The sequence below is a fragment of the Marmota monax genome, unplaced genomic scaffold, assembly GCF_021218885.2.
Source record: "Marmota monax isolate L192 unplaced genomic scaffold, Marmota_monax_Labrador192_F-V1.1 WCK01_AAM20220418_F8-fsc00001, whole genome shotgun sequence".
Taxonomy (NCBI): Eukaryota; Metazoa; Chordata; class Mammalia; order Rodentia; family Sciuridae; genus Marmota; species Marmota monax.
The window spans coordinates 19,262,175-19,273,894 of record NW_026693777.1 but is presented as its reverse complement, the minus strand read 5'-3'; the positions used below and the strand labels follow the sequence as shown (position 1 = coordinate 19,273,894).

Sequence of the window (11,720 nt, the reverse complement as noted above, 5' to 3'; positions counted from 1 at the left end):
GTGAACTCCAAGATTCTCACCCTCTGCTCTGATGATGATATCTTTGCTGTTTTCTCTAGTTCTGTGAAGAATGCCATTGATATTTTGATAGGGATTGCATTGAATCTATATATTGTGTTTGGTAGTATGGCCAGTTCAATAATATTAATTCTGCCTATTCATGAACATGAGAGGTTTTTCCATCCTCTGAAGTCTTCTCCAATTTCTTTCTTCAGTGCTCTATAGTTTTCATCATAGAATTTCTTTTTTGTTTCTTTTGTTTTCTCACCTTTTCACCTCTATGGTTAGAATTATTCCTAGGTTTTGCTTTTGCTTTTTGAGGTTATTGTGAATGGAACTGTTTTCCTGATTTCTTTCTCAGCAGATTTGTTGTGGTTAAATAAGAAAGCTATTGATTTTTGTATGTTGATTTTGTAATGTGCTTCTTTGCCAAATTTATGAGCTCTGGCAAATTTATTAATTCTTTTGGTGGAGTTTTCTTTTTTAATCTTCTAGGTATAGGATCATGTCAACTGCAAACAGTGATAATTTTACTTCTTTCTTTCCTATATTTCATCCATTTTATTTCTTTCTCTTGCCTAATTGCTCTGGCTAGAATTTCTAACACTATATTAAATAGGAGTGGTAAGAGTAGACATCCTTGTCTTGTCCCAGATTTCAAAGGTAATGCTTTCAGTTTTACCCATTGCTATGAGACTTGCTTTGAGTTTTTCAATGTAGATTCCTTTTAATCTCTAGTTTTTTCAATATTTTTATCATGAATGGGTGCTGAATTTTATTGAAGGCATTCTCTGCATCTATTGAGATTACTAAGTGATTTTTGTCCTTAATTCTGTTAATGTGATGAATTTATATTTATTAATTTGCATATATTAAACCATCCTTGCATATCTGGAATAAAACCAACTTGGTCATAGAATACAATCTTCTTAATATGTTATTTGTAAAGGTTAGGCGTGTGTCGGAGGAAGAGACCACCAAGAGACTGTCTCATGCAACAGCAAAGGGTTTATTGGGGTCCAGCATGCTGGGGCTCAGAGCTCACTTGAATAGAGCAAAGAGCCCTGAGAACAGCTTAAGCAGAGCTTATATACTTTCCTTGGAGAGGGCAGGGAGGGAAGTTCATTGACGGGTCAGGGCGAGTGGGCGGTTTGCCTGCAACCGGGTGAGGGAATACATTCTGCAGTTTGGCAGCTGGGGACAGCACATTCTTGGAACAAGATTAGCAAACAGTTCTCATGATTATTAACCTTTCAATTGAACATAATTTGCTAATATCTTATTAATTATTTTTGCATCTAAGTTCAGCAGGAATGTTGGTCTGTAGTTTTCTTTCCTTGAGGTATCCTTCTCTGGTTTGGGGTATAAGCATGATATTGGCTTCGTAGAATGAATTTGTAAATATTCCATCTCTTTCTGTTTCATGGAATAGTTTAACGAGTGTGATATTAATTAGCTCATCTTTGAAAGTCAGGTAGAATTCAACTGGTCCTAGGCTTTTTTTTTTTTTTTTTTTTTTGTCAGAAGACTTTTTATTACTGCTTCTATCTCATTACATGTCATTGATCTTTGTTTTCTGTGTCTTCTTGATTCAATTTTGGCACATTGTATGTGTCAAAAATGTCTTCATTTCTTTTACATTTTCCAATTTATTGGAATATACGTTTTCAAAATAGTTCCTAATGATCTCCTGGGTTTCCGAGATGTCTATGGTGATTTCTTCTTTTTCATCTCTAATTTTATTAATTTGGTTTTTCCTCCTTTTTTCCTTTGGTTAGTTTGGCTAAGGGATTATAAATCTTATTTACCTTTTCAAACAATGAACTCTTTATTTCATCAATCCTTTGTATTGTTTTTTATTCTCAAGTACATTGATTTGGGGACTGATGTTAACTATTTCCTCCCTTCTCCTGGTTTTGGAATTAATTTGTTCTTTTTCAAGGGCCTTGAGGTGTCCCATTAGGTTGTTTATTGGGGATCTTTCTGATTTTCTTATGTAGGCACTCATAGCTATATACTTTCCTCTTAGAACTGCCTTTACAATGCCCCAGAGGTTCTGGTATATTATACCACCATTCTCATTTGAGTCTTAAGAATTTTTTAATTTGTCCATCAATTTCTTCTATCATCCATTAAATTATTCAAAAGAGTATTGTTCAATCTTCATGTGTTTTTATAGTTTCTGCAGGATTTGGTTATGTTGATTTCTAATTTCATTCCATTATGATCTAATAATAGAGAAGAAGCTTGGGAGGCTGAAACAGGAGAATCTTCAGTTCAGAGCCATCCTAAGCAACGGCGAAGTACTAAGCAACTCAGTGAGACTCTGTCTCTAAATAAAATACAAAATAGGGCTAGGGATATGACTCAGTGGTTGAGTACACCTGATTCACTCCCAGTACCAGAGAGAGAGAGAGAAGGAATTATGTCAATATTTTGTATTTGCTAAGAGTTGTTTGGTGGCAACTCTTAAGGTCTATTTTGGGGAAGTTTCCATGAGCCTCTGAGAAGAAAGTGTATTCAGCTGTTGTTGGATGAAATATTCTATCAATGCCTGTTAGGTTTATTTGATTTATAATATTTTTCAGGTCCAATGAGTCTTTACTAAGTTTATGTCTGTATGACCTACCTAATGGTGAGAGAAGTGTGTTGAAATCGCAAAGTATTATATACTGGGGTCTATCCAGGACTTCAATTTGGGTAGTATATCTTATGTAATAAGTTATACACACATTTTGGGCAAAAAAAAAAATCATTATTGTTATATCTTCTTCTTTTTTTTTTTTTGGTAGTGTTGGGGATTGAACCCTGAGCCTAAGCATGCAAGGCAAGCACTCTACCAACTCTATATCCTCAGCCCTGTTATACCTCCTTGATTGTTCCCTTTACCAATATGAAGTGACCCTCTTTGTCTCTTCTGATTAATTTTGGTATAAAATCTTTGTCAGATATGAGAGTAGCTAATCCTGCTTGTTTGGAGGCTCCTTTTGCATTATATATCAATTTTCATTCTTTTACTTTCAGCCTGTAGCTGTCTTTGCCTTTAAGGTGCATCTCTTGCAAACAGCATATAGTTTGATCTTGTTTTATTAATTCATTCTGTCAGCCTACATCTTTTTATTGGAGAGATGAAGCCACTTACATCCAATGTTATTATAGAGAAATATTTATTAATTACTGCCATTTGATTTATTTATCGTATTGCATCAGTATTATGTTTAATTTGGTCCTGTTTATCATTAGCTTAGCTACTCTTCAAATTAGATTTGTTCTTTAGTGAGCTCTGAGGTTTGTTTTTTATTTCTTCTATGTGTGGTATTTAAGTAAGTTCTATAGTGCTTGTTTAGTAGTCATGAATTCTTTTAGTTTTGACTTACCATGGAAGGTTTTTATTTCAATTGAAATATTGAAGAATTTTGAATGATACTTTTGCTGGATATAGCATTCTTGGTGTTGAGGGTTATTTTCTTTCAGGACTTGGAATATATTGTTCCAAGCCCTCCTAGCTTGTACAATTTGTGCAGAGAAATCAGAAATGATTCTTATTGGCTTGCCTCTAAATGTGATTTGATGTTTTTCTCTTGAGGCTAAAATTCTATCCTTCTTTGTATGTTAGGCATTTTAATTATAATGTGTCATGGAGAGGTTCTTTTTTGGTCTTGTCTACTTGGGGTTCTGAATGCCTCCTGTATCTGGATGTCTATCTTATTCTCAAGGTTTGGAAATTTTTCTGTTATTTCCCTGGAGAGTTTACTCATTCCATTAGCCTGTATCTCACGGCCCTCCTTAATTCCAGTAATTCTTAAATTTGGTCTCTTCATGTTGTCCCAGATTTCTTTTATATTCTGATCCTGATTACTTTTTTCCCTTTAGTACTGCCTGAATATACAAGGATAACCACTTTGTCTTCCAGCTCTGAGATTCTGTCTTCAGCATGGTCTACTCTATCAGAGACTTTCAACCAGACATTTTATTTGATTTACTGTATCGTTCATTTCCAAGACTTCTTTTTGGTTCTTTTTCACTATTTCTATCTCCTTATTGAATTTCTCATTCATATTCTATACTTAATTCATTAATTCATTCAGTTATTTTTCTGTGTTCTCTTGGAATTTATTGATCATTTTTATAATGATTCTTTTGAATTCCTTATCTGATATTTAATCCACTTCAATACTTTGGGGTTATTTGCTGGTATATTTGAACTTTAGGAGGCATTGTGCTAGCTTGTTTTTTCATATTTCTTAAATTTATATGGTAGGTTTTATGCCTTTGTTAAAAGGAATTTCTCTTCCATTCTTTGTACAGCACAGTCTTCACTTGCTAAAATGTCCTAGAGTGATCTGGATTGAGACCCCTTGTAGGTGTTCAACAGCTTTTGTGTTATTTCTCTCTGTTTTTGCTATAGCAATGGATATCCATAGGTATTACCTGGGGTCCTACCCCTAGTTGTTTCCGGGGGCCTGGTCATTAGCTTGAGTTTTTATCTATTTCTTTTATTAAAGTATAGTGGAAGCTTGAATGCCATTAATTTGTGTGTGGAGCAAGGTGCACTGTGTCTTTTGTAAAGTTTAGTTCAGCAGCAAAGTTTCTACCTAATGAACTGTAGGTTCCCAGCACTTCACAGAATAAGGGTAAACAAACAATAGCAATAACAACCAACAAATAACAATAACAACCAACACAAAGCATTAAACTAAGTTCTTGGTTCCTACTATGACATCTACAATGTTAATTGCAAAAAAAAAAAAAAACCCAGAAATTGTAGGGTCAGAAATTTCCAACAGCAAAACCAATAAGTAACTATTAACTATATCTGGCATTAAAACAAACAACAAGTGTCAACTATGTCATCCACAGCAGTAATAATTGCATCAGTATTAATGGTGGGGACAGCGGTTATATAAGTCAATTAGTGCTAAAAGACTGTAAGAATGCAGTTAATTAAGATAAAAGAAAATGTGATAGAAAGGTAGGGAAAAGTTCATAATTTCAAAAAGTGAACAAGGAGAATGCAGAAAAGATATAATATGTGATGGTTGTAAGGAAGGAGAAGAAGAAATAGAAATAACATAGTAAAGAGAGGTATAAAGGAGAGAACAATAGAATTTGGCTGTTAGCAGAAGAGAGAAAGAGAAATTTACAAATGAAAAACAATATAAAATAAAACAAAAATATACTAATCAAAATCCCTAACCCTCAAAAGACAAGATAAGGAAAAATAACTATATTTTTAAAATGCTACAAATGAGAAAAAAAGAAACAAATATGTATACATGTACATGAACCAATCAGCATAGCAAATGCACACAAAACCAAAAACAAAGCAAAACAAAATTTTAGTGAGAAATTAAGGAATTATTTCCATTGAGGTGATCAAAATAGTCAATGAGAATAGATGGACACTATCTATGCCCAACTGTCTTTCTTTTCATTTCTTTTGGCTACGTACTGTAAATGAGAGCAAGGGCTGGGGGTTGTTAACCCTTTCCTCTTTTTGTGTTGTTCACCAAACTACCAGTTGGAATAGCCTAAGAATGAAACTGGTTCAAATAATTCTCAGCTTCTCTTCTCCCTGCTATGAGATAGAATGGGAAGGGAAGTACTGTCAGTTGGAGTTTTATGACACAGACCAGGTCAATGCACTCCAGGGCTGGGGGTTGCTGCTGCAGAGTTTTGAGTGGAGTTCCAGCAGGTGAGGCTTAGATCTAATCAGGCCTCAGTGGCTTTGCTGGGTGGTTTCGGCTTTGGAGAGATTAGATCAACATACCCCTAGGGCCTGGCAATTATCTCTGCAGGGAGTGTGCATCTCAGGAGCCTCTCAAAAATTCTTCTTATGGGTTAAAGGAGCCAATCCTTCACCTACTCTTCTGGCCACAAACACAGTCTTTCCAGGCTTCCCAGGCTTAGTTTGTGAGTATATTCATACCTGCCCATTCAGATTCCTGACCACTTCAGCTAGTCATGTGAGCCACCAGACTCAAAGGGGAAGTGAGTTGGGCTCCCCTTCACTTTTCCAACTTGCATCCCCCTGGGTAAAATATTCTCTGGGCCTGTTTTGCTCCCATTCTGCTAAGTACACCCTAGGCTATACAGAAGGTGGAAGGAGCTTGCTAAGACAGTGTAACCATGTTTACTCAGATCTGCCAGCTCCCCAGCAGCAGCTGCAGCATGGCTGCCTCAGGATAGCTCCCACCTCAGCTCTGAATGCCCAGCTGGGAAACACAGGCCACTTTTCAAGCACCAGTGCACAGTACAGCCTCTGCATCAGCTAAGGGCAGGCTGCTTTTCTGATCTCAGGTTTTTCCAAACTAAATTTGTCCATTGTGTTTCTCTCTGTTCCCTTTCCTTCTGTGCTGAACCAATGCCACTTCCACTGCTGTCACAAACAGCTTGGCTCCAATGTAGTCTTTCTTTGTTTAATGTACCCAAATTTCTGAATCTCTAAGACACCCTGTCTGTTCAATATGAGTTTCAGTGAAATCCCTACTTTACCCACCTTGCACAGAAGTACAATACTCCTGCTTCTTGAATCCTGAGCCATGGAGCAACTAGGAATGTAGCCTTCCTCTAGTCTGCCATCTTGAATCTTTCAGAAAATTACTATTTTAAATTTACTTCCTGAAAGACTAATTTTAGAACTTGAACTGGATGTATTTGCCTGACTCCTTAAAGTGGATCATAATTAGGGAACTTTTCTAAACTCTGTGTTTTACTCAAGCAGCATGTGTCAAAAATATTTATTGACAATCTGGCAAATAAGCAAGAATATGTTGAAAGTTAAATGACTTCTATAACCATAAAATTCTAATAAAAAAAATCCAAGGGGGAAAGAAAAGAAAATTAAATGACTTGGGTTTATATTTTAGCATGCCAATGAAGTTAAGAAAATAAGTATTTTAACTATTGCTACTTTTTTTTTAATAAATCAGGGGTACTGAAAAAGAAGTTTCTTTATCCAAAGACATTTCTGAAAGTTAAATTATCTGAAAAACTGACCACTAATTTCCTGTTTAATCCAATAAGCCACAAGAAATGTTAATAAGTATACATAAAGGTATGTTCTTTGCCTACAAGATTCCCAATTGTTGTTACCCCTAGCAAGAGGTTGGTGAAGAAGCTAGCAGATTGGTGACTTCTCAAAACCATCCAATCCAGAAGTTACTCCAAGGTCTCTATGAGACCTTATATTACCAATAAAACTGATTTATTTATTTACTCTCCTGAGTAGCAGCAATTAGAATCTGTCTCTGCCCAGAAGGAAGGACTAACAGGCAGCAGGACTAGGGATGCCAGCAACCTCACTGAGTGACTGGAAAGAAATGCAATAAAAAAGATTATATGTTATTACATAAAATTTGCTTTTATAGCTTTTACAGGTTGGATAATCGGTAAATAAATAATTTTATCTAATATTGTAATCAATAACAGCCTCAGCTTGCCAAACATGGTTCATTACTACCCACAAAGCATTTAGAGAATGACTAGTTATCTCATACTTAATAATTCTTTTCTAAATAGTTGTGGTTATGATGGAAAACTTTTGAAATGTGCTGTTTATTTTTACAGGAGCATGAGAACTCATTCACATCCTTCAGGTATGGAACAAATTCCGTCACATATTTCATTGTGATGTTTGGTGTCTGGGAGTTGCCTCTGGTTCTTGAATAGTAGAGTAGTTAAGAGGAAAAGAATCCATTCTGAGAGCCCTACATTTAGAAATTCTTCCTCAAAGCCTATCCTCAGACTATTTTTCAAGTGGCCAGGCATTGCTTCCCATTTCTTTTTCTGTGCTGGTAGCATTTGGTTTTCCAATTACCTGAATTTAATAACCCATCAGGCATGAACTAATCCAAGACTAGCTCAGCAGGAAGAATCCAAACTATAAAGGGGGATTGTGCACAACTAAATTTTTGGTAAATCATTTAGCTCCTCGTTTCTTCCTGCTTATATCTTTAGTCTCTCACTCACTGTTAGGTGATACTATTTCATTTTCTGGGGAGAAGCAGTTTCTTCTTTATAAAATCCATTGTCTAATAAGATAACTTGGAATAACAAACTTATGACATGAAGGTTGTCTTATGGACATACATGGGTATCCCTCCATTTGCTGGCTACTGACCCACTTCCAAGTTTCTTTTTAACTAGGGAGATGGAACAGGCCTCAGCTTAAGTTATGCATATAAAATAGTAGTATAGGGCCAGGTACTGTAGTGAGTGGCTATAATCCCAGCCACATTAGAGTCTGAGGCAGGAAGATCACAAGTTCAAGGCCAGCCTGGGCAATTTGGCAAGGCCCTAAGCAACCTAGTGAGACTCTGCCTCAAAATAAAAAGATTAAATAAAAGGGGAGGTATAGCTCAGAATACTTCTGGGTTCAATCCCCAGTACCACACACACATACAAATATTGTACAAGAAACAGTAACATTTAACTTGGCTTAAGTGGAGAGAGAAAAAAAAGATATTTCAAAAAGCTTGAATACTTTGAAAGCATTTGTAGTCACATTTATGAGTCCTACAAAAAAAAAATAAAGAAAAAATGATTATAGGCTTTCCTTTTGGGTATTAGTGTCCAAAAGTACTGGATAACATCATGGTAATATGAGGCCTATGTTCCAATTATAGGTTTGAACCTGAGAACATGGTAGGAAAATGCTACTGACATTTATAAGAAAAATACAAAATTTCCTTTGCGGTTTATAGAATTTTCATCTGTCAATTTCTACTACAAATTGTATTTTGTAAAGAAATCAAGATAATTTTTAGAAACTTCAGAGATGTCTAGTACAGGCAAATATTTTACTTGGCAGTTTTATAAACAACATTTTTATATAATTAGTACATTTTACATACATTCTGAGGCATTCATTTATTTGACTTTGGAAATTTAAAATTAACATAGGGCTTTGATACTTTATTCTGTATGTGACTAATTTTTTCATTCTCTTCTTCCACAAACTCAATTTTGTTCAATTGAACAAGCATTTGGTGCCTGACTATATTACATATGAGGCAGGAAGAGTCTTTGGTGTAGGCTCTGGGAGAGATTAAAAAATAACAGGACAGGTTACCTGGCCTTATAACATGTACAAATAACATAATTCAGAATGTTATTATTCTCTACTTTGAAAGTGGAGAATATTTTTAGCTCAGGAGAAGAAATCATGCAAAACTGTAAAGGAAGCAGTTTTGAGTTAGGAAAGGAGAAATGAGGATACCCTGGATAGAGAATGATGTGAGCTACATCAAAACAATAGGAGAGTACAAGGCAGTTCAGTTCCATTTAGGAGTAGTGAGACATGCAGTTGGAAAGCAAGGCAGGAGCCAGATATATAATATTTGCTGAGAAACTTGTATACAACTGTTAGGTAGCTAAAGAGGAGCTGCTAAAATATAGGAAAATGACAAAACTGGTGTCATGTTTAGGACGATATGCTGACTGTAATAAAAGACAGAGGAGGCCCAGAAGTAGAGACCAGTTAGGAAGCTATTATAATAGTCCAGGTGAAGGGTGACAAAGTCTTGAACCATGTAAGGAGCTGTCAGAATGAAATTAAGGACAAAAATACACGGTCAACAAGCTACTCACAGCCTGCCTGTGAGAACAAGAAAAAAATACTGAGGATGATGGTTTGGGAGACTACATGATGAGGAGGAGTAAGTCCATAAAATGAGGTGTGGAAAGGAATTAGCGGAAGGTTGGAAAGGATGAAGAAATCAGCTACTGAACACTGAAGTTAGGATCAAAAGCCCCAGGTTTAGATCTAACTGTATCTCCTCTGTTACGTGAACATTTAATTTTTCTGACCCTCGTTTCTCTAACCATAAAATGTGCGTGCATGTGGTTCAGGGGCTGGGATGAGGAGGGCATGAGTAGTCTCAAGGCCTTTGAGGCAGTTATAATATATAATATTTTAAGCTGAAATGTTTGTGGTCTTGGTGGCCCATCTTTTAAAATCTAGCAGGCAGCTTAAAATGGGGCTCTGGAAATCAGGAGCTAAGCAAAAATACAATGAATGAGCAGTAGCAAAGTTCACTTTGAGTTTGTTAAATAACAAGGATAGTACAATATACAAAATTGGCAACACAGTTTTCCACAAAGTATTAACTATTTTCCATGTTTGTTTTCTTTCATGTACTTTTTCATTTCTTTCTATTTCTCTCTCCCAATCTTCCCATTTTTTCCTTAGGCTTGTATAGTTTTTCAGTTTTCCCCCTGATTAGTATTTCTTTCCCCCTTTTCACCCTCCTCTTATTCATTTTTCCCCATTCATACACTCTTACCCTTAACACTACTTTATTTCCTGCAAAAGCCAAATCTTAATATTTTTTTCCATTAAATTTAGTCTAAGTGTAGACTAAAAATGAGTCTGTAATTCCAATTTCTATTTTAGCTAGAAACCAGAATAATAATTTCTCCCCAAAATAGTAAATTTCTGATTGGCATTCAATGCTAGTTAGGGACAATGATCTCTCACACCACTCAGCAGTTTGAGAGAATTTTACTTTTAATCTCTGCAGCATGAGATTTTTGGGTAAAATGATACTTCCAATACACCATTTTTATGACATGCCTATGTACCTACATGATAGGTCCCAAGCTAAACTTGTCTCTCTGGATCTAAGTCCATCTCTCTCCTTTCTTAACTTTTAATTTCTTGTTTTTCTAATCTTTATTCTTGTTAGCTTTTCTGATTTCTTTACAGTGAGCCCAAATGATAGGCTTATCTGTGCTTCCATGGTATTTTTCCAAGATGGAAAGAAATGAGACAAAGTATATAGAGAGGTGCCGCAGTCCGGCTGCAGCAAAATAACTGGGGGGTGACGAACAACTTGTGTAGATTGATACAGCAGGAGTGGAAGCCGTTTATTGCAGGACAGGAGCAGTATTTATACATTCCACACAGCTTATCTAATTAGCATAAACTAGATAAGGAATCTCCACACTTAATGGCTCCCTGGTGTTACTTCACAAACCACTCCCTCTGGCATTTTGCCAGGCACCATCCAGACTTGTTTACAGACTCTAACATTTCTCTGGCAAAATGCCAGGAGCCATCCTAACTTGTTTACAGACTCTAACAGAGAGGAAAAACACTTATGACATATTGAGAGTTCCTTCCCACTCCTATCTCTTTTCTACTTTCCTCTTAAATACTACAAATCATATTCCTTGGAATCCTAAACAGTCAGGTTCATTCCCTGTTTATGAAGTCTGGGCTAAAAATAAAAAGGGAAGGATGCCCCTAAAAGGAAACAGGTTTGTGAAATCTAACAGTGAACACCACTGGAAAGAATTAAGGCATTTTTGATGAGGTGAGGTGGTTAGAACATAATTTGAATTTAAGACCCAAATTAAGTTCTTTCTCCTTCTGTGCCTTTTTCTCTCCTGCTTTTGGCCTTTTTCTTTCTCACTTCTTCTCTAATGATCTCTTCCACTTTCCCCCACTTTTTTACCCATTTTCCCTCCACCTCTATCCTCTCATATCAAATCCACTTCTAATTTCCTCAACCCTGTGCCTTACCTGTCTCCCCCTTTCTCAGGGGAATAGATGTGAGGAAAGGAGAGTAAAACAGAAAGAGGCAAAGTTGACCCAAAAAAATGTGTAAGAAAACTAAAGGTAAGTAACTTTTTAAAATTATGAGTTTCTATAGATTCAAATGATAGATATGATGCTTTCAGAAAAAGCTATTAATAAATGGAATCTTTTAATAGTA

General features: G+C 35.9%; 1 protein-coding gene across 1 annotated transcript in view; it reads left to right on the top strand.

Annotated features, from left to right (window-relative positions):
• The window catches only part of Garin2 (golgi associated RAB2 interactor family member 2), a 44,747-nt gene extending 34,376 nt beyond the window's left edge, over positions 1–10,371 (top strand). Inside the window, exons 5-6 of the mRNA XM_046461830.2 lie at positions 7,570–7,598; positions 10,193–10,371. Coding sequence (XP_046317786.1) covers positions 7,570–7,598; positions 10,193–10,326 — 163 coding nt within the window. The 3' untranslated portion in view covers positions 10,327–10,371. The remainder of the gene's footprint in view (positions 1–7,569; positions 7,599–10,192) is intronic.
• Positions 10,372–11,720: the final 1,349 nt, after the last annotated feature.